The sequence below is a fragment of the Penicillium cinerascens genome (assembly GCF_028974065.1).
Source record: "Penicillium cinerascens strain IBT 15544 chromosome Unknown scaffold_4_segment0_segment0, whole genome shotgun sequence".
In the NCBI taxonomy this organism is placed as follows: domain Eukaryota; kingdom Fungi; phylum Ascomycota; class Eurotiomycetes; order Eurotiales; family Aspergillaceae; genus Penicillium; species Penicillium cinerascens.
Genome location: NW_026695297.1, coordinates 1635192 through 1656768, shown reverse-complemented (window position 1 = coordinate 1656768; position 21577 = coordinate 1635192). Strand labels below are relative to the sequence as shown.

The window sequence follows — 21577 nt, the reverse complement described above, 5'->3', positions numbered from 1 at the left end:
TATTGGGCATACGTGTCGACCAGAATAGCCAGAGAAGATGGGACAGCAGCGAGAAACCAGCCGTGGAATCGAGGCTCGTTTCCTTCGGCTCTACACCGGATTCATTCCCTATCATAAGCTTCCTGTTTCAAGTTGCGGTAGTTCCAATAGGGCCCTGCAGATAGATGAGTCCATTTGATGGCTGAATACGAAGGCGATTAGTATTAGTTATCGAGAATGGAGGAAGTCTGCCAATGGGGATTTACCGGGCTGAATTGCCGCAGGCGGACGCCCGCGGCCTCAAGGATGGCAGCGCTCTAAATCACAGTATCAGTGGCAGCCCATCAGAGAGAGCCGGTAGAAACGTACATCCTTGTCCATGTTGTACCCCTGCGAATAAACAACTTCGGAGATTCCAACCTGGGCAATTTTAACGGTACAAGTCAAACAAGGGCACCTGGAATGACATAAAGGCAGTCAGTGTTTCTGTCGTCCTTTCTTTGGCAGGGTTTAATGCAAAAAGACTTACGTATCACAATAGAGGATTGCACCTTCTCGAATCCGCTCTCTACCAGCTTCCAACAATGCATTTTCCTCGGCGTGAAGGCAAAGGCAGGTGGAAAGACCGACACCACCGCCGTCACCGCGGTTGCAACGTGGGCCTGTAATACACTCAGCAAATAAGAATCAATGGAGCCGAGAATGTGTCTTCGTACATCCACCTTCGTTACAATTCGTCAGGTGTCGAGGAGTCCCGTTGTAGCCGGTACTGATGACCCGACGTTCCCGAACGAGCACGCACCCTACTCTTCGTTTCATACAGTTGCTTCTTTGTGCTGCAAGAGATGCTAATTGCATGAAGTATTGATCCCAGTTCGGTCGTAGTCTTTGTTCATCCGCCAGGTCCAACGTCTGGAGAGACTGATAGAGCTCGCGCAGGGACGAGGAGGAGTTGAATAAGCGCACGTGGGCCCTGCCGGTCAGATACACGCGTCCGATGTCCTTTTCATAAAGATGGCGGTCATTCCACAGTACGAACTTTTCCAGATCGGGAGGGTCCAGTTGCCTTCGCCGGCATCTATATCACACCGGGAATGAGTTGGGGTCCCTCTGGAGTATATTTGGATGACGAACCGGTCGGAGAATCGCTTCCAGCGGAGGCTTACGGGGGCGTCAACGCTCACGAGAAGGAAAAAAGGGCGCAAGAGAAAGCGGTCGAGCGTCTCGCCGTTCGCAATATCGGTTGTCACCCAACGTTCTTGCCATCGTTTTGTCGCGAAGTCCAAGAGGGAATCGGCGGTTTCAAAAACGAAGTCCGACTGCACGCCGGATTTGCCGATCTCCGAAGCTTGTAATCTGAGGTCGTCCCCCAGCTGATCGGTGGTACGGTGAGGGGATTTGCTAGACAGTTCGAGGAGCTGGAAGCCCTGGTGCCGGATCAGGTATTCGGCAATCGCATGTTTGCCCGCGCATATGCCTTTTGCGGGAGAGAAGGGTTAGTGTCGAGACTTCATAGGAGGAAGAAGAGTCTCCTGACCTCCGCATAGACCGACGAGCATTCTGATGATCCACGATGGAAGGAAGGGAAAAAGTTCCACGAGATCACGGTCACACGCGTGGGGCAGAGATCAGCTTAGCTTTCCCGCGTTTCCCATAAATCGATGGTTCGCGCCCGATTACATCACACCCCACTTCTCTTCTTTGACCTCAACAACAATACAACAGGATGCAGTACACGCCGTTTGCATCTGATATCGAGCTGCCCTTCTACACGGCTCTGGCCTCCCACAAAATCAACCATGACAGGCTAGATGACTCCGCCCGCTCCGTCCTGGGTCTGTACGAGATCCGCTCCACAGATGCTGCGAATGCCTCCTGTCGAATGCAAATACATGGAAATGCTCTGACTAGTAGCGAGTAAGGCCGCACAACTATTTTGGCTTTCCCTTCCGCTGATAAAGTTGAGTAGAGCGCCGGCGAGCTATTACCGTGCCGAGGGCATGATCAAGAATGTCAATACCATCGAGGACTACCGCAATATGGATAAGTCGCAGATGATTATCCAGGCGGGCAAAACGGTAAGAAGAAACTGCTCCAGCCCAGGAGGCTAATTTTTAATGGGATCGCTTGTGCCCTATAGATCTGGGATGCCATCAATGACGGCACGATCTTCTCCTGTCCCTCCTTGTTAGCATCCTTCGTCATCCTGTCCTTCGCAGACCTCAAAAAGTTCAAATTCTACTATTGGTTTGGATTTCCCGCCATCCACTCCGATCCAGCATGGGTGCCCTTGGATTCGGCTGATTCCCCGCTCGAGTCCCGACAAAGTGATAATCCCGACATGCTCCGGGGTGAATATCTATCTTCCCATGAAAGCACCGCCCTCGTGGATGCGGTGCAAACCTGGAGTTATAGCGTGGATGCTCGTCAACGAGGCTTCTTCTTGGCCCGCAAACAACGAAAGACCCTGGGCGAATCTGCACATAGCAACTGGCAGGTGGCTTCACTATCGGAATACGAAAATGGCTTCTTCACTGGTATCCCGCTCGAGTACCGCTATGTCTGCTTTGCAGATCCATCCAATTACGAGAATGCGCCAGGGTGGATGTTGCGGAACTTGCTGGTGATAGTTAAACAACGCTGGGGTCTTGACCGGGTTCAGATTCTACGCTATCGCGACATTCAATCGAAGCGTGATCAAGGTCGAAGCATAGTAATTCGACTGGCATCGAAATTGGATCCAGCATCCGACACGATGAAAGCACATCAAACCCCGGGCTTGGTACCAAAGATCACTGGTTGGGAGCGCAACCCCGCCGGGAAATTGTCGGGGAGAATCGTCAGTCTGACAGAGTACATGGATCCCGCAAGGTATCGTCCCCCGAAGAAAAGCAACCGGTGTCTTATGAAGACTGATATTCTGTCTATAGATTAGCGGACCAATCAGTCGACCTTAACCTCAAACTTATGAAATGGAGGATCAGCCCGACGTTGGATCTTGAGAAAATTAAGCATACCAAATGTCTTTTACTTGGAGCTGGTACCCTAGGAAGCTATGTTGCCCGGAATCTGTTGGTATGTACAACCTTCTAGCTCCGAACAGGTTGGCTGCTAACCGGCAATGAAGGGCTGGGGAGTGAATAAAATCACATTTGTGGACAAGGGTACCGTTTCATTCTCCAATCCCGTTCGGCAGCCGCTCTTCAACTTCGCCGACTGTTTGAATGGTGGAGCACCGAAAGCATATCGTGCAGCTCAAGCCTTGACTGAAATCTATCCCGGTGTCGAAACGGCAGGCCATCTTCTTTCGGTTCCCATGGCAGGCCATCCCACCGTGGACGAGAATGCGACACGAGCTGATTTCGAAGCCCTGCAAGCTTTGATACAGGAACACGATGCTATATTCCTTCTTATGGATACTCGAGAATCGCGTTGGTTACCCACTGTTATGGGGAAAGCGGCCGGAAAGATTGTAATGAATGCAGCCTTGGGTTTTGATTCCTATGTGGTAATGCGACACGGCATTGCAGGGGGCGGATCTACACCTGCAGATCTCGGATGCTATTTCTGCAATGACGTTGTGGCACCGGCTAATGTAAGACTCATTCTGAGACCTTGGGAGCAGAGAGCTGACAACCCCAGTCTGTCAAAGATCAAACTCTTGATCAGCAGTGTACCGTTACTCGTCCCGGAGTAGCTGCTATAGCTTCTGCACTCCTGGTGGAATTGCTCGTTTCAGTTCTGCAGCACCCACAGGGTGCTGGTGCCCCGGCTCCTTTGAAAGGAAGTGAGGAGAGCGGGAATCATCCTCTAGGGCTTGTGCCTCATCAGATTCGAGGATTTCTTGCCACGTTCGAAAATATTACTGTCACCGGCAAGAGCTATACGTGCTGTAGTGCGTGTTCGGAAAAGGTGACGGCAGCGTATGAAGAACAAGGTTGGGAATTCGTACGAAAGGCTCTCAACGAAAGCGGGTACGTGGAGGAATTGAGCGGGCTCAAAGAGGTACGCAGACACTCAATTTGATCAGACTTTCAAGATCCTAACATCAAGTCAGGTCCATGAGAAAGCCGAGGCCGCGCTGGCAGACGTGGAGTGGGATGAGGCCTCAGAAAATGAAGAAGCCGAAATTCTGTAGGGCTCGGCATGGCTGGTTATGCCTGTGATGGGTGCTGGAGGTAGTCGGTATTCAGTCTCATGGTCGGCGGTCAAGACCAACAAAGAATGCCTCTCTGGATTCCTATAAAATACTGTCAGTTGATGATGCTTGTGGTCAATCACGAATGGGCAAAACCCTACACTGCGAGATGATTCGGGTTTAAGTCGGTGAACTTTCTGAAACAAATTCCGGAGCTGGTGCTCCAACTCTTTGTCTTCTGCTCCCTGGTAGAATTTACAGACGAAATGCCCCCCAGCTTTGAGGACATCTGAACTAAAACGTAGAGCAGCATTGCAAAGATCCTGCTCACTGGTCAGCAAGGTATCTTGCGCAGAAAATAATCGGAATTGACCCGAATCCTTACCATGCTCCCAGCATGATCTCTGAAATTGTTCCCGCTGGTGTTCATCATCCTGCGATAAGGATCACTTAGACTTCGTTTCCAGAAACCGGATGTCTGATACCAGGGTTCGCACATATCGCTAAGGACCACATCCACCGTTCTTTCAAGCTTCTCGTCCGTTCGGGATGCGTCCGAGACCATCCCAGGTTCTAGCAGGCTACCGGTAGCATCGTCGAGTGCACCCGCTTGTCGGGGCCTGCCTCTGTTCGGATTGCGCAGGAATTCCTGGATATATGCCTGAATCTCGGGTGCCAGGAAATTGCCCTGGATGGTCGAAACCCCTTTCGGGGGCTGGGCTGGGATGATATCGACGCCGAGGACCCGTCCGTGCGGCTGAGTCCGGTTCACGGCGACCTGGAGAGAACGTCAGGTTATCTTCAATCGGATCAAAAGTACAAAACTACCTGTGACCAAGAGCCCGGCGCATATCCCTGATGAAATTTGACGGATCAGCTACAGAACCTCGGCACTCTGCAGGGAACGGCACGCATACCAAGTCGACGACGGTCTGGCCGCCCTTAAAAAGGCGATACTTCTCGTCGATCTATACCGATGAAGGTGTGTCAGAAGATATATTAAGTGGGCGCCGTTTGCGGTACCTGTAACAGCTTAAACGCAGCTCGGCTTTTGAGACCTTGTACAGCAGCCTCCCTCGTAAACTGGTCCTTGTGTTGGCGAGCCTGCCATCGTCTCGAAGATGACAGCCGTATTTGACCAAGCACAGAGGGGCCGAAGGCCCCCGGGGCCGGATAGAGATAACTGCAAACATGAAGAGTCGTGAAGAGGTGGAGAAGTGTAGAGCTCCACGGACGGCTTCAGGATTTCTGCCGGCAAAACGAGTCCGTGCCCTCCAAGATCATCTAGCCTCCCATTACCACTTACAGTTTCAGTATTTAGGTACTACATGGAGTCAGGGCAGGGGAATCTGATGGCATTTAAAGCTACTACGGTCGCTTGCGGTCGCGCTTAAGAGGTGAGAACCCCCCGGCTCCTCCAAATCCAAGAGCACGGGGTCCCCGGTCACCAGTTGAAGTACTGGACAAGGCAGTTGTCGCCAGTACCGAATTTCGACCTGCTCCCAGGCCGACGTTTCGGCCGGGCTTTCTGCTCTCCAGCATGCCATCTTCCTCTTCCTCCTCTTCGAACAGGCTTCGATCCCGCTGAGTACCGAGCTTGCGCTTCTTTGGCTTGGCCTGTCCTTGTTCAATAAATGGATCAATGGAGTCGTCAGAAGCATCGGTAAGTTCTTTGCCATTGGAACGTTTGCCGGGTTTCTTGGTTCCATTCATGAGTCCCGACGCGGAAGGTTTTCTCGCGCGCGCCTGTGGCTTGGTGTTTCCTACTTTGGCTTCAGGAGAAGAGACCTGTGCGGGACCAAATCTGTCATTCCGGGCGGCATCGTTACCACTCGGCTCGTCGATAGCCCGGGCCTTGCGGAACGAAGCATTGGATTCGTCCAATGTCACGTCCATTGGATCTTCGTCCGCCTCCGAACTACTGGGTGAATTTCTCGGGCCGCCGGTCCGGTTTAAGAAGGGTGTGATAGAAAAAGCTGATTTGTCGCCGGGCAACGCGGATTGCCTCTGGATCTTTTCCTGCACTTGGACGGCCCCGGGTGTTGCAATTGTCACGCCATTGTGATACTCCGCACTCGGGCCAGGGCGCTGGAGGGGAACGACTCGCGATCGCGACTCGGTGCCATCGCCTTCATTCTTCCTGACATTGCTTCGCTTTTGCTGTAATTCCTGCTGGGTTTCTTGTAGCTTGTCCTTGGCTGATCGCAGCTGCTTCTTCAGCGTCTCAACCTTGCCCTCCAGCACTGACCGCTGGCTATCCCATCCCATATTTTGCTGTCGGCTGTCACGTTCGTGCTGTTGCTTTGCACGCAATTCTCTGGTGAGCTCGGTCTGCAACTCATCGATTCGAATAGAGAGCCTGTCGATCTCGACCGCTTGCTGAGCGCTTTTCGCCCGTGCACGTTCATGGGCATGCTTTTCATTCTCCAACTGAACTTCTAAAGAATATAGTTGCCGATCCATCTCATGTTTCTCCGCCACCAGGGCCTGGTGGGAGTTATTTTGTGACTTGAGACGTTCGATTTCGGATTTGAGATGAGAAATTTCTCGGGACAGATGTAGCTTTTCCGTAAGGAGGGTGCTATAACCGGTCGAAGCACTGTTCAAAGTTGAGAGCTCGCCCTGCTGCTGGTTAGCGGGTGACCTAGAACGTAACCTCTGCGGTACAGACCAAGCGAAACGGAAACCCACCTTCAGCTTCTCGACTTCATTCGATGAACTCTGAACATGATTATCCAGGCGATCAATTTCCTGGTAAGCTTCATTCAGTTGAAGGCGCGCCTCAGATTCCGCCCGCGTAGATACAAGTAGTTGCTCATGGGCACGCTCGAGCTGCGATCGCAACGCTTCACTCTCGAATTGAAGCAACAGCTGCTCCATACGTCGAACGCGTTCTTTTTCGGCATCTAGAAGATGCGTAGAGTCCGCAATAGCCTTTTCATATTTCTTTTCGAGGCGGGCTGTTTTAAGAGACATCTCGCACTAAATCAGTCAGATGGAGGTCTTGTGGGAGACAATAACGGCGAACATACATCTAGCAAGGATGCTTCAGTAGCTACCGCCATCGTGACTGGGACTGCGGGCAATTGCCTGAAGACTTATGAATGAATGCTGCAGATCAAACGCCAAACAACTCGGCGCGAAGTCGGGGAAACGCGTCGGAGCGGGGCCGGCCTTACGTAACGGGCCACCTTTCATTCCTATCGGTTCGAGGTACGATCTGCTCAATTGGACTCTCAAGCTCTCCAACTTCAAAGCTTCTGGAATGCCAAAATGAAGCCCTGGGCCACCCTCTTCATCTTCTTTTCGGTTATTTCCGGCGTGCTCGCCGCGAAGCCGTCCGACACATTCGAGAAATTCCAATCCCTCTCCCGTTCCGGGCCCGTCGATCTGGACAGTGCCTCGTTCAAAGAGCTGACGACCGTGCCCCGAGATTACTATGCGGCCGTCATTCTGACTGCGATTGATGCTCGCTATGGCTGCATCATGTGTCGAGAATTCGATTCCGAATGGGATCTCATCTCCCGGAGCTGGAACAAAGGCACCAAGCTCGAAGGGTTGAAGGTCGTTTTCGGCACGCTGGACTTCGATCATGGCAAGGATGTTTTCCAGAAGGTCGGATTTGCATCAACATTCAACTAGCTCATCATAAATGGCTGACCCAGATCGTGCAATAGCTCCTGCTTCAGACTGCCCCCGTTCTTCTCCTTTTCCCCCCCACCGTGGGACCCTTCGCCAAGGTGGATGCAGAGCCCGCGAGGTTTGATTTCACAGGGTAAGTGGGAGACCATAGCGTTGATACCAGGGTCAATCACTCATCTTTACACTTCTTTTTAGTCCAGTTACCGCTGATCAGATCTACTCATGGATCGGTCGTCACCTCCCGGACGGACCTAGACCTCCGTTGATTCGACCGGTCAACTATATGCGCATTGCCTCTGCAATCACCCTTCTGATGGGTGCTGCCACCCTATTCACGGTCCTGTCGCCCTACGTATTGCCAATCATCCAGAATCGAAACCTCTGGGCTGCGGTCAGCCTGATTGCCATTCTCCTCTTTACTAGTGGTCAGATGTTCAACCATATTCGAAAGGTACCCTATGTTGCAGGTGATGGCCACGGTGGCATCAGCTACTTTGCTGGCGGGTTCCAAAATCAATTCGGCTTGGAGACGCAGATTGTCGCTGCCATTTGTAAGTGAAACCCCGTGTTCGAAGATCGTCGTCGCTTTCCCCAATTCTAATCTACTTGTGATGCAGATGCTGTCCTATCATTTGCCACAATCGCACTTGCAGTAAAGGTTCCCCGCATGGAGGACGTGAAGGGACAGCAATTGGCGGTGATTACTTGGGGAGCCGTTCTCTTTGCCACGTACAGCTTCCTTCTCAGTGTTTTCAAGACCAAGAACGGTGGCTACCCTTTCTATCTTCCTCCGTTCTAGTTCTCGTTCTGGACATTCCGAGATCCATCCATGGTATCATGTCACAGGTTTTACTGAAATCACGATCTTTCAATGCATTAGAGCCCCAGCGCATGGAAACAGACAGTGGTGGCTCGAACGGGCTGGTTCAACCACCTCTTGGTCCATACGTGTCGCCGGCGGCAGGTTTTAGCCCACTGTATAATTGTAGATCAAATTAAATTCGCGTTTTTTTAAATCCTCTCCCAATCGAGTGTACACGAAAGTATTTTCCCCTGAAGGCACCTTCTGGCTATGAAGGACACCGAAAGCGGTCAGTGCATCGGACGCACTAGTACGCATATGTATCATTCCTCGTGGTCACTTCGATTCTGATCATCGCGTGTCCTCAAGGTGAAGCGGAGGTGCTTGTATTGGCCTGGTTTTGGGGCATTCCGATCTCCTTAGCCCCTCTTCCCGTGAATCGGTAATGTCGCAGCCCGACGAAGCCAGCGTCGGCAATGCCGTGGCATCGTCCGCCACGGGCACGACGTTCTTGATTCTGATTCAATTGACATCCAGAATCTTCACCTTTGCCTCAAATCAGCTCATCTTGCGGACCCTTTCGCCAATCGTGCTGGGTGTTGCTGCCCAGCTTGAGCTCTACCAGGTGTCGATCTTATATTTCTCGAGAGAGAGTATCCGGCTGGCGATTCAAAGACAGCCTTTGGTACTGTCCTCCACCTTGAGCAGACAGGGGACAAATCAGGCCCAATCTGCGTCACAAGACGGACAATCAGAGGCCTCGCAATCTGTGGTGAACGTGTCCTATTTGAGTCTGCTTCTGGGGTTTCCATCTGCAATCATCTTCACGATGCTCTATGAGCGACTGGCACCGAGGCAAGCACTGGGGACTCCCTTCTTCAGAGAAAGTGTACTTGTAACAGGAATGGCTTCGTTTATGGAGCTCAGCATCGAGCCATTTTTCGCGGTCGTTCAGCAGCACATGTGGTATGAAAAGCGTGCAGCCGTGGAAATGCCGGCGGCCTTTCTCAGGAGTCTCACGACGTGTTGCGCTTTCCTATATGTATCCCAGACAGGTCGAGATGCAGGAGCTTTACCTTTTGCACTAGGCCACTTGACTTATTCGACCGCTCTGGTGTTCGGCTATTGCTTTTCCTTGCTTTGGGCAGCAGATGAAAGGCATTTCTCTTTTCTACCGACGCGTATACGATCCAGGTAGAGTGAAAGCCCTCAAAAATATGACATATGATCCGATGTTAACACCGCACAGCAACGTCTCTGAATATTTCTTGGGTCGGTTTTCCCATCGGCTCACTTCAATCGCCGCCAGCGTTTCTTTGCAATCATTGGTAAAACATCTTCTCACGCAGGGTGATTCCATGATGCTTGCTACCATGTCTAGCTTGGAAGATCAGGGTATCTACTCACTCGCATCAAACTACGGAGGTCTCATTGCCCGCATCATTTTTCAACCGCTTGAGGAAAGCAGCCGAAACCTTTTTTCCACCCTCCTCAGCCCCAACGGTAGCGGAAAGCGAGATAAGCAGCATATTCGCCTTGCCAAAGACCATATGGTTGAGCTTCTACACGCTTATCAACTGCTAGCTGTTCTGGTCTTTCCGCTTGGTCCAGTCATGGTGCCGCAGGTGCTACAGATTTTGGGCGGGCGTCAATGGGCCTCCCCAAAAGTCGGTGATTTGCTCTCGCTGTATTGCTATTATGTCCCGTTTTTGGCCTTTAACGGAATCACCGAAGCATTCGTGTCATCTGCGGCTAACCCAAGGGAAATCCGAAAGCAGACGGCTTGGATGGGCGCTTTCTCTGCATGTTATGCCCTAGCAGCTTATCTATTCCTGGAAATATGGTCCATGGGTGCCTACGGGCTCGTGCTGGCCAACATCGTCAACATGATGGTCCGTACTTTGTGGAGCTACAATTTCATCTGCTCTTATCTACGTCGGCACGGTGATGGTCTCGTTCTTGGCGATGTGAGCATCCAACCCGCCAGTTACATTCTCGGAATCATCGCTACGGCGGCGCTGGCCTCCCGGACGCTGTCAGTATCGGGTTTGGGTATCATCTCGGCGATTTCATTAAGTGGTGTCTATTGTCTTCTGGTGTAAGTCAACAATCGAAAACAAACCAAACCCCCTCAACCAGCGTTTAACAGACTAACAAATTCAAAAGACTTTATGTGGAACGAAAATACATAACGGGGCATTTGATGAGACTGCGTCAGCTTGCATCTTCTCGTGAAAAAGGTCCGAAAAATGAATAGCCTCTATATCACAAATCAATCGTCGAATGTAATCTTCGTCGCCTTCTTGTCCGTGTCAACGTCTTTGAAGAACGCGCCGTATGCGTCGTGCTGCTTCTTCTTGACGGTAGTGCCAAACTTCATCAAATCTTCGGGTACATCCTGCTTTGCAGCCTTGAGAACGTTGATCAACCTATCCTGGTCAGCACGACTTGAATGTCATAGGTGCAAGGTGTTGTTAAGGAGCCACTTACCCGCCGGACAGAGCCTTATCTTGTTCCGTGAAAAAGGTGATGGCATGGCCCTCGGCTCCAGCTCGCCCAGTCCGTCCAATGCGGTGCACATAGTCCTCGACAGTGAGAGGAAAGGTGACGTTGACCACCAACATCACCGCCGGAATGTCCAGGCCACGAGCCGCTACATCGGTTGCAACAAGAATGGTGGCTGCGCCGCTCTTGAAAGCATCAAGATTGCGGAATCGTTCTGCCTGGTTCAAGTCACCGTGAATGCCAGCAGCCTTGAACCCCTTCATTTTGATAAGCCTTTCCACTCGAATCGCCTCTTTCTTGTATAAGCAAAAGACCAAGACCTTTTCTGGGCTCTTAGTCCCCCTCTGCGACCGATTCAGAAGCTGGATGAGTCTCCCCTCCTTCTCCCGCCCATCCATAACTTCGACCTCTTGCTTGATTCTCGTATTCGCACGAGGGTCGGCCGAAGGGTCTCCGCCAATGGTGACTGTCACGGGAGCGTTCATGAAACCTGCGGCCAGATCCCGGACAGAGCGAGGCCACGTGGCGGTGAACATGACAGTCTGCCTCTTGGAGACCGGCATAGGTTGGATGATGTCTTTGATATCTTGCTCAAATCCCTTATCCAACATACGATCAGCCTCATCCAGAACAAGATACTTCACCTTCCCAAGGTTGACCGATCCGTCGTTCTGGAGATCCTTCAGGCGACCGGGAGTGGCAACCACAATGACAGCTTTCTTGAGCGCTTCACGCTGTTCGTCCTTCCTCACGCCACCATAGACACAGGTCACGCCAGCCTTCACCACGTCGGCAAACTTGGCGAGCTGATCATAGATTTGCATAGCAAGTTCCCGAGTGGGCGAAATGATAACGGTCGTCGGATGAGAAGGCTTCTTGCTCCGCTTGCTTTCCATCAACTTCTTGAGGCACGGCAAACCAAATGCCAAGGTTTTGCCGCTGCCAGTCTCTGCAATGCCAATCACGTCACGGCCTGCAAACAGGAGCGGCCAAGTCGCCGCTTGAATCGGCGTAGGCGCGGGGAATGACTTCAATGGAGCGTACAAATCATCGTCGCAGGGGGGCAGATAATCGAAGGAAATGAGAGGGCGGAACTTCGAGCCCCCGGGTGAAGAATCGGTGACTTTGATGACTTTTTCGTCTAAGAACAGATCAATCTGGGATTGAGGCAGATCAGTGAGGGCAGCATTCTGGATGTAGGCTGCCTGATCTCCGGAGCTGCCATTCTCCTTGTCTGACGAGGTCTTTTCTTTGGCGGATCCAGAGTGCTTGTCGGACTTTGACTTCTTCTTTGCCCGCAGCTCGGTTGGCTCGGCGTTATGGCTTCTCTTGCCCATTGCAGAGGACCTCAAGCTCTTGAAAGCTCGTAAATCAAGGAAAGAGAGGTGTTGAGCAACAATGACAAAGATGCTGCAACTTGAAGAGACCGTCTGGAAGGCGCCGATCGCGGAAAAAAAAAATTGGGAAAATAAAATGTATTGCCATTTCTCACCGTCGGGGCCGCTTAGGAATCGACCCACTATAACTAGTTACTTGCCTAGGTAACTAACTACCGGCCTATTGTAGATTGGTGTATAAGATTTGGAGACTAGATACTTATACCTGTACAAAGAGACCGGAGAAATTGCACTGGTCTACATGGTAAGGAAGTAAAGTAGCCACACTCAAGGAATATACGGGAGTTGAAGTAGACAGAAACTAGAAACCACGGATGAGCACCTTGCGACTATATTTATATCAGAGATCTGACCGCTGGACTAAGAATGCCAATAGCACTTTTCAGTACTATACAGTCACACAATCTCAGTTCTAACAACTCGGAAGAGTCACCTAACTAAAGTCGGTCGGACCCGCGTAGATAATACCTCTCTACCTAGATTCAGAAGCCGTTCATTATAGTACCTTCAAGTGTAACGATAGATTTTCCCATGTGTAATTTAAGACTACATCTGAAATAATAAGAAAATAAAAACATTGCGGTTCAGACAATAATCATAGCCATCCGTGATACAATGAACAGGTCAGTGGAATCCGAGATTGTAGTTGGGAAGAGTCAGATTTCAACTCTGCTGAAGATCTATTCCAGAGAGTAGGAGCTGATGATATCGGCTAGACGTGATGCTTCTTCGGAATAGTTGATCGGCTTGGATGACGATACTTGGTATCGAACCCTGTATCACGATCAGTTCGGGCCTATGGAGTTTGGGAAGACAAAGAACCGCGGGGTTGTTTACCGTTGCTGATCACCAAAGGTATCAATCTTTGCCCGGCACCGGAAGCTCCAGGTCCGGCAGTTAGCCTCCTGGAATACTTCACCAAAAGCAGCGGGGTCGTTCTCTCGGAGTTGCATGAGATTGTCGGCAGAAGTTCCCATGATCAGTCGTCCAGTATCATCAAAGCAGCTGAGCCAGAGTTGGCCAGTATGATCGCTCACACTAATTGGCATGATGTAGCGATATTCCGGCTTGGGCCAAGTTTTCTCACACATTTCGCATCTCCACTGCCCGGGGTCCAGCTCGGTCACCTTTTTGTTGCAACCTTCGGAAAGACAAGCAGGATAGCACCAGGTAGAATCCTGCCTAATGTAGACGACGGTTGCTTTGAGCGAAAAGTAGTCCACCTGCTCAGACATGCCCAGCTGTTCCTCACGAACTTGTGCGACGGTCTTGAATTGATCCGGCTTCATATTGGAATTGGTTGCATTAGATACGGATGCATGGGATGTGAAAACCTCCGTTCTCCCCTGTGCATCATACCAGCCCTTCAGTCGGTGGGCTTCTCCAATGTCGGGATCAACAGTCATTGAACCAGAGCTCAGCAGGCTCAGACTCCGCCCACCGAAATCAGAAACCTTGACACCTTTGAAAGCAACAACAGACTCCGGAGCTACATTGAAATTGACGGCGGTGGCGCCCCAAATAGTCAAGCGGACCGAGAATCCAGTGTTGTCAACGAGGCCGAGCTCGCGCTTGTCGTAAGGCTTGCCAGTTCCTTTGGACACGATCTGAGATGTTTCAGCAACCTCTTTAAGGATACCAATCACATCGGTGGTTGTGTCTTTCTCCACGGATTGCAAGTCCCCTATGGTAGTGAAGTTGAAACGAATTTGAGGTACGTCATTTTGGTCCTCGGCCTGCCAACTAATGTGAGTCTATGATAGCAACTGCCTTCCTCAAAACTGCACTTACCTTCTCTACCAGAGTATCCCGCTCAAACGTAAGCTCGTAGTCATTGTTGAGATTGGTGAACTGCTTTTTCGCAATCTGCACACGACAGGGACTGGAGATATAGTAGACACTGCCTTCCTGGAAAAGATCATAGAGCATGTCGCATTGATCATTAAAGCCAGTGGCACGGATTTCACCACTGTCATCGAGCAGATTAACGCTGAATAGCTTTCCCTCTCCATTCTTGTTGTGCCAGGTTTTGATGTTGGACTTGCTTGTGCAGCGGGCCTTAATGGTCCATTTGTTCGAGTAGGGGGAGATGGCTTCGATGGGATAAATGGTGGCATGAGCAGAGGCAGACGGTCCTCGCATCGGCTGTGCTTGATTGAGCTGCTGTGCCGGTGCACCCGGGGGCTTGGAGCCATAGAACCCATTGCTTGAGATCGTGGTGGGTTGGGCTCTCTCCTCCTCTTCGGCTTTGATTTCCAGAGGCTTGGGTTCCCCGATTTTTTCTGCTTCGCCAAGCTCCTTTAGAACCTCCAGGTCGAGAACAATCAGGATTCTGTAATATATATAAGCACATGGGGAGGCCGATATAATATGTGCATGGCTATTGTCACTCACTTCTTGCCCTTGACAGCATTCGCTTGGAATGACTTGAGACGAACGAAACAACCTTTTCGCAGGGAGCCATCAGTCACCACATGATTGGCTTCTGCTGTGCATGTTAACAAGGTAGAACGGGTCTGTGTGGTTGGCCCAACATACGGGTGGCAAGCATAGTCTGGACATAGTTTGCAATATCACTAAAGACGGCACGGTAGCGTTCTGGATGGCCTGGCTGGGGTGGCAGTGGCTTGACCTGAACACACTGGACGATCGGCTCACGAACTTGATCCTTGGTGTCGTCGAATATGGCACTGGGGTTGGGGTCAGAGATCAGGCGTTGCTCAATTGAAGCACGAAAGGTTGTCTTGGGACGGCAGACTTACCTGAGAGCACCGACGGTGACTTGAGAAGCTGCATCTGAAGCCATTATGGCTGCTTTCGATGAGAATAACAGACAATAAGATATCTCGAGAAGGGAGACAAGTGGGAGGTTGTAGTGCACCGGGATGGGAGACCCGCGACGCGTCAACCAGCACATAACGCGTAAAGTGGAATGATCACGTGAATTACAGTCCTCAGGCACCGACGTGCGCCATAACCCCCCCACGTCATTATATAATATTTCGCCCCGCGCAGGCAGCTCCTTCCCTTCACTTTCTTGTCCCACCTTTTTTCCTTGCTATAGTCAACTTCCCGTCTCCTATTTTCCTACACGGTTCGTGTTGGAAACCTTCTAGGTCTCGGCAAACGACCCGCAATATGACATCCTGTGTCCATTCGGGTGCTTCAGGTTGGTGAGAGCGTTTCAAACCTTCACGGGAACTAACTTGTTGACAATGCGGAATAGAGCTTAGCCCACCGGGGCCCTCTCAAGCTGTTTACCGAGAAGATTGCACTCAGTGCTTCGATTCTTTTGTATATTCCCTTAATTTCATTTGCAGAATCTGTCTAATACTGGCATTTTCCAGGATAATGTCTTGGGTCTGAACGTGTGCCTCCACTGCTTCAATGGTGGCTGTACTGGGGATAGGGACCATGGCTTGCTTCACTACAAGCGGTTTGGGCATCCGCTGGCCCTGAATATTCGAAGGATCCCGAAACAAGTTCAGGTAAGGCTTCACTCCCGCCGTTCCCGGCACAATATCAACACCTTTACTCACGGGACAACAGCGCGATGAGCCTCCGCCGAAAATTTCAAAGCTTGCTATTACTGCCGAAACAGAGGAGGATCGATACGACATCGTGACATCGGTGACATGCTATTCGTGTGCTCAGCAAGATGTGGATAAAACGAGCGGCAATCTACCCTCAGTGATTGAAGGCATCATGAACGCAATGACTTTCTCCAAAAGGGAAGAGGTCAAAGCGTGGGAGCAAGAGTTTGTCCCATGTGAGCATACTTTGTGTCTGGTCCAGCAAGGGATCGAGGATGCAGATAGCAAGGGTACCGGCTCCCTAGACGTGGTATTTTAAAAGGTTACTAATGAATACCTGCAGACTCTAGCCAATGCTCGGCTTGTGAACTGAAGGAGAATCTGTGGATCTGTCTCGAATGTGGTAATATTGGTTGTGGAAGAAGCCAATTTGGTGGTAGCCCCGGAAATTCACATGCTCTTGCTCATGCAGACTCGGCATCACACGGCGTTGCTGTCAAACTGGGTTCCATTACAGCAGAGGGTTCGGCAGACGTATATTGCTACAAGTGCAATGAGGAACGAACAGACCCGGAGCTCGCCAATCATCTTGCACACTGGGGAATCTATTTGGCCGGGCGTGAGAAGACGGAGAAAAGCCTGATGGAGATGCAAGTAGAACACAACCTGCAGTGGGAGTTCTCCATGACCACTGAGGATGGCCGCGAACTATCCCCAGTTTTTGGTCCGGGATTTACCGGGCTGGCCAATCTTGGAAACAGCTGTTATCTGTCCAGTATCATGCAATGCCTCTTCTCGACACCCGGCTTTGCAGAGCGTTACTATCATCCTACTGAGGATCCACCGCTGTGTCCGACCCCGGCACAGGATCTGGAAACTCAATTGAGGAAGCTTGCAGATGGCATCCTCTCCGGTCGGTACTCTCGCCCGGACTCGCGTGTTGTCGCTGCCCCAGATACCCCAGAGGTTCCTCATCAAAAAGGGCTGGCACCAACAATGTTCAAATACCTGGTCGGACAGGGTCATGAGGAATTTGCGACGATGAGACAGCAGGATGCATTCGAGTTTCTTCTGCATGTTTTCAAGTCCGTTAGCCTCTCGAAACATCCGGATGACATGTTCAACCCTGTCCAGCATTTCCGATTCGAGGTTGAACAGCGTCTCCAATGCTTAGGCTGCAGGAAGGTCCGCTACAAGATAGACGAGCAAGATAACATATCCATTGCGGTCCCTGCACGCCGCATGTCTAGCGAATCTGATCGCTTTGAACCAGTGACTTTGTCGGAGTGTCTCGACATATTCACGGCGGAGGAGGTCGTTGAGCTCAGTTGCCCTGCCTGTGATAGCCGTGATGGTTTTTCCAAGCGCTCTGCCTTCAAAACATTACCGCGTGAACTGGCTATAAATGCCCGTCGCTTTGAGCTGGTCAACTGGGTTCCTACAAAGCTTGATATTCCAGTGGTCGTCGACGACAAGCCACTTGACTTTGGGCCCTATCTGGCTATGGAGCATGATCCAAATGAGGAATTTTTGCCAGAGGTCAGTGAGAGTGTCACCTTCGTACCTAACCCCGGGGTTCTTGATCAGTTGTTGAATATGGGCTTCCCTGCCGCGAGGTGCGAGAAGGCTCTCCATGCGACTGGGAATTCTGACCCCGAGGCCGCTATGAACTGGTTATTTGCTCATATGGAAGATCCGGACATCGATGAGCCACTGGTCTTGGATCAATCTACATGTGGGTCTAAAGGTGCTGAGCAAGATGAGGGAAAGATAATGCAGCTGGGCGAGATGGGGATCGAGGCCGCTCGAGCCCGACAAGCTTTGGCTGCTACTGACGGCGATGTAAATCGTGCTCTAGACTGGGTCTTCAGCCACCCCGAAGGTGAAGTGGAGGATACTCAGGCGGACAGTGACGTTCATCGTGAATTATCTGGCTACGACAACAAACCGGCCTTTTATCAAGTGCGGTCTATCGTCTGTCACAAGGGTACATCTGTCCATGCAGGGTAAGTCGTTTCTATCAATTCTTTCTGTTCGTGACTAACGGGGACCCAAGGCATTACGTGGCTTTCATTCGGAAGGCATTGCCCGGCCAAGATGGGTTATCGTGGGTCATGTTCAACGACGAGAAGGTTGTGAAGTATGAGGATATCGAGGATATGAAGAAGTCTGCATACGTGTACTTCTTCACTCGCGTTTAGGCTTACTAAATCCATTGTCGTAAGGAGGCTTCTAGCTTTCGTCCTCCCTATTATCATACAAGACAACTATTCCCGTTTCATTATTTTGGCCTATTGTTATGCGCACTGTCTAACTATATGTCTCACATACAATCTGCTAGTCGGTAGTACCTAGAAAAGTAAAGCACGGTGTCCCAGCCCTCTATTTCTGCCTTTATTCATCGTCTTGGCCTCGATGGGTGGCGTTTCGGGCAATCAAATTACTTCATTAACGTCGTTTTCCCCCTTCGACAATTGGTCATGTTGTGTTTTATTTCATAGAGATAATTAATTTTTTTGTCTTTAAACTACGCTAGCCTTCATTAAAGAACAGGCTATATATCTTATAATGATATAATATAGAGTCTAATAGCTGAAGACTAACTATAAAATGATAAATTGAGTATTGAAGGTATTTTACTTTGTCGGGATTTTGGTGCATGATTTAGCATAAAAACAATGCATTTTATCTCTAACTACCATTCAATATAGAGGTAGTATAATAGGCCAGTGCTTGGTTGAAGGTCATATTCTAGCACGTGGCCAATCGTGGCCGATCGCCTCGTTTTCCTTGTTGATTATTTACGTTCTCTCCTTTCTCCTTAGACATTAGCATAGATAGTCTATGGACTATCTATCGACACCTATTTTAGCCTAGATTAGCCTAAATTTTTTTACACTTATTTTAGTTCTAATACCTACAACTATCACTTATTTACCCTTAGGCATTGACATAGGTCGCCCATGGGCCTAGACCCAGGACCTGGGCCCGGGCCCATAGATGCCCATGGGCCTAAGGTCAGGACCTATGCCCGCCCATGGGCCGGGCCGGGTCGCCCACGGGTCGCCCGTGGACACCTAATTTGGCCTGATTTTTCGACATAATATGCTGACTAATTTCTGTTATTTACGTCTGTTTTAATTAGAACAAGTAATATTACTAGTTTTTAACCTACCTACTAGGTAATTATAAGAAATAAATTTGTTTATATATATTTAATGGTCGATTTTATCGGTCGTATTAATATTTTAAACTAGTAAGGGTAAAGATAAAAAAGTGGTAGTAAAAATTATAGTTAGTGCTTAAAGATATATATTTATTATATGTGGTTGCACCACCACTTTTCTTAAGATTACCCTCACTAAAATTTTAATTTTAAAATCACTTAATTATCACTTTATTTTCTTATATCTATGGAGTAATATCTTAAATTATTTAATATTTCACTTAATAAATTAAAAATTCCCTCGTTCTATCTGATTTAATTAGCTTTTCAAAAATTAGTCAGTAATTTTACTCTTTGAATACCAAAAATTACTACATAAGATGCATTAATTATGCCTCTCTGTATCATGGGCATCTTGGCGGCCCATGGGCATGACCCATGGGCGGGCAGGGGTAGGTGGGCCCGCCTATGGGCCTAAAGGTCGGGACCTAGGACCTGCCTATGGGCGGGCCGGGCATGCCCATGGGCATGTCAATGTCTATTTACCCTCTCCCTATATATTTGACGAAATATATCTATTTCTAGTTTAATTTATATCTCCTTTCCTTATCATTTAGCTTTAAAAGGTTAATTATCTTAAGATAGTGGATGGTTCTTAAGAATGTTTAGTGAAGATTAAATATCTCTTTTAGTTAATATATATACTACTACTATTTTCTACTTTAGAGTCTAATTTATTTTTTATTTAACTAAACTTTAATATTAGTCTTTTTAACTATATATTCCTTATAGCCTATTACTTTAATTCTATATTTAAGAGCCTATATGTAAAAATTGGGTATATAGGAAAGAAAGAGGCTAATAGAAGATAGACTTATAAATTTAAGAGGGAAGATATTCTACTTTATAATCTTTCTAGCTAATTATAATATATTATCCTTAGGTAGAGGGCCTGCCCCTCTATTCTATAGACTATAATTTGAATTTATTTTCTCCTTACTTGTCTCTTAATTTTTATATTAGTTTCGCGTTAAAATAGTGGGCCCTTTATACTCTTTGATTTTATCTATTAATAATAATAGTATCGATCTTTATTTAATTATTTATCTTTTACCTTATATACAGCCACTAAAAGCTAATTTATTATATCTTTTTCTATAAACTACCTTTATTATCTATTAAATATATTTGGCCTAACTAGATTAAGAAGTAAGCCTTTTAGTCTAAGATATCTAGAGATAGTTTTCTTAAATAGTAGCTTATAACTAAATATAGGATAAAGCTAAAGATAGAATAGTAAATTATCTAGGAAAAGTAAGTAAAAAAGATAGTAAGATTTAGATAAATATTCTTAAGAGAGAGATATATATATATATATAAATATAAAGGCTAAATAAAGGTCTAAAAACCTAAAACCTAATAAATCTATTAAAAATATATAGTAAATATATGAAAAAGGGGAAATTAAAGACTAAACAATAGAAGAAAAAAAGACTATCTTTTGGTATTTTAGGTTTACTTTTCTCAATTTTATTTAACTACTAAATACTTAACTAATATATTTTTATTAGAACTCTAGATTACTAATCTATTTATCTTAATGTAATCGGTAAGCGAGTGGGCCACCTCAAAACACCATAGTAAATGCGATAAATTACAACTTCATATCTCAACAACCATAGCTTTTCGTAAAGTCTTCCTATATACATGTGCTTTTCATATTAAGTTTAACGTATTTTGAAGGTCTCGAAAATTTTCAAGATGTGGTGAATTGATAATATGTATTTAAAAGTCTCGGAGCTAAATTACAGTGTATTTTTGGTAAAGATTGTCAAATCAGAATTAAATTGACCCAGGCTCTTAAATTCGGCTTCTTATGCTCTAAATAAGTAGGATACAAAAGATAAAGCCGAAAAACCTTATGATTTATCTTAGTCTAAAGAGACCTAGGATTACTAGCTTTTAATTACTATTGCTAGCCTATAGCTACTTTTCTAAATTATAAAAAGTTAGTATTTCTAAAACCTCTTAAATCTCGTCTAAATCTCTTCTTTAATCCTAACCTTTTTATCTAATATAATAATTAAGTATTAAAGTAACCGGAAAGCGAGCCGCCCATGTAAGCAAGCCGCCCACCTAACCATCCGCTTTTCACGTTACGTCTATTTTTTTCAACCAAAACGCCATTATATTAATTATTCTACCTAACTAGGTATGTAGGGGACTTATGCCCTTTCTCACCGCATATAGAACATGTGTATTAGCGCCGTCGCGCTAGCGCTGCTGCTGGATGAATAGGCTGCCTGGGTGCTGCTGGAGAGGGTGCTATAGGCTGTAAACTAGCCTTATAGGCTTGTAAATGCCCCTAGGCTTGTAGCACTGATATACTAGTATTAGAGGCTATATACCTACCAA

General features: G+C 48.2%; 8 protein-coding genes across 8 annotated transcripts; 4 read left to right on the top strand and 4 right to left on the bottom strand.

Moving 5' to 3' along the window:
- Positions 1 to 127: 127 nt before the first annotated feature.
- Positions 128 to 1538, bottom strand: N7498_008600 (deoxycytidine monophosphate deaminase; the record flags this gene model as incomplete). The annotated part of the gene is made up of 7 exons (XM_058455662.1): positions 128 to 181; positions 246 to 296; positions 349 to 436; positions 509 to 641; positions 696 to 1057; positions 1114 to 1456; positions 1517 to 1538. 7 exons carry the CDS (start codon positions 1536 to 1538, stop codon positions 128 to 130), a joined length of 1053 nt encoding a protein of 350 aa, XP_058305650.1.
- A 121-nt stretch (positions 1539 to 1659) lies between these two features.
- N7498_008599 (putative autophagy ubiquitin-activating enzyme ApgG) lies at positions 1660 to 4123 on the top strand. Its single transcript, XM_058455661.1, has 7 exons — positions 1660 to 1896; positions 1949 to 2057; positions 2120 to 2850; positions 2910 to 3054; positions 3107 to 3574; positions 3622 to 3984; positions 4037 to 4123. Exons 1-7 carry the CDS (start codon positions 1706 to 1708, stop codon positions 4115 to 4117), a joined length of 2088 nt encoding a protein of 695 aa, XP_058305649.1. The 5' UTR covers positions 1660 to 1705; the 3' UTR covers positions 4118 to 4123.
- Positions 4124 to 4174: 51 nt separating this feature from the next.
- Positions 4175 to 7182, bottom strand: N7498_008598 (RlmE family RNA methyltransferase; the record flags this gene model as incomplete). The annotated part of the gene is made up of 9 exons (XM_058455660.1): positions 4175 to 4219; positions 4279 to 4440; positions 4503 to 4895; positions 4946 to 4972; positions 5035 to 5085; positions 5141 to 5221; positions 5603 to 6739; positions 6809 to 7099; positions 7150 to 7182. The coding sequence occupies 9 exons, from the start codon at positions 7180 to 7182 to the stop codon at positions 4175 to 4177; spliced, it is 2220 nt and encodes a 739-aa protein (XP_058305648.1).
- A 208-nt stretch (positions 7183 to 7390) lies between these two features.
- Positions 7391 to 8558, top strand: N7498_008597 (OST3/OST6 family protein; the record flags this gene model as incomplete). The annotated part of the gene is made up of 4 exons (XM_058455659.1): positions 7391 to 7732; positions 7795 to 7892; positions 7955 to 8310; positions 8377 to 8558. The coding sequence occupies 4 exons, from the start codon at positions 7391 to 7393 to the stop codon at positions 8556 to 8558; spliced, it is 978 nt and encodes a 325-aa protein (XP_058305647.1).
- Positions 8559 to 9006: 448 nt separating this feature from the next.
- Positions 9007 to 10663, top strand: N7498_008596 (uncharacterized protein; the record flags this gene model as incomplete). The annotated part of the gene is made up of 2 exons (XM_058455658.1): positions 9007 to 9527; positions 9811 to 10663. The coding sequence occupies 2 exons, from the start codon at positions 9007 to 9009 to the stop codon at positions 10661 to 10663; spliced, it is 1374 nt and encodes a 457-aa protein (XP_058305646.1).
- Positions 10664 to 10833: 170 nt separating this feature from the next.
- dbp3 (RNA-dependent ATPase DBP3) lies at positions 10834 to 12403 on the bottom strand (the record flags this gene model as incomplete). The annotated part of the gene is made up of 2 exons (XM_058455657.1): positions 10834 to 10990; positions 11052 to 12403. The coding sequence occupies 2 exons, from the start codon at positions 12401 to 12403 to the stop codon at positions 10834 to 10836; spliced, it is 1509 nt and encodes a 502-aa protein (XP_058305645.1).
- A 740-nt stretch (positions 12404 to 13143) lies between these two features.
- Positions 13144 to 15269, bottom strand: N7498_008594 (replication factor A subunit protein RFA1; the record flags this gene model as incomplete). The annotated part of the gene is made up of 6 exons (XM_058455656.1): positions 13144 to 13237; positions 13301 to 14199; positions 14255 to 14795; positions 14858 to 14948; positions 15002 to 15153; positions 15226 to 15269. The coding sequence occupies 6 exons, from the start codon at positions 15267 to 15269 to the stop codon at positions 13144 to 13146; spliced, it is 1821 nt and encodes a 606-aa protein (XP_058305644.1).
- A 332-nt stretch (positions 15270 to 15601) lies between these two features.
- On the top strand, positions 15602 to 18197 carry N7498_008593 (ubiquitin-specific protease UBP14; the record flags this gene model as incomplete). Its single annotated transcript, XM_058455655.1, has 6 exons — positions 15602 to 15632; positions 15690 to 15757; positions 15811 to 15951; positions 16013 to 16286; positions 16340 to 18002; positions 18053 to 18197. The coding sequence occupies 6 exons, from the start codon at positions 15602 to 15604 to the stop codon at positions 18195 to 18197; spliced, it is 2322 nt and encodes a 773-aa protein (XP_058305643.1).
- Positions 18198 to 21577: the final 3380 nt, after the last annotated feature.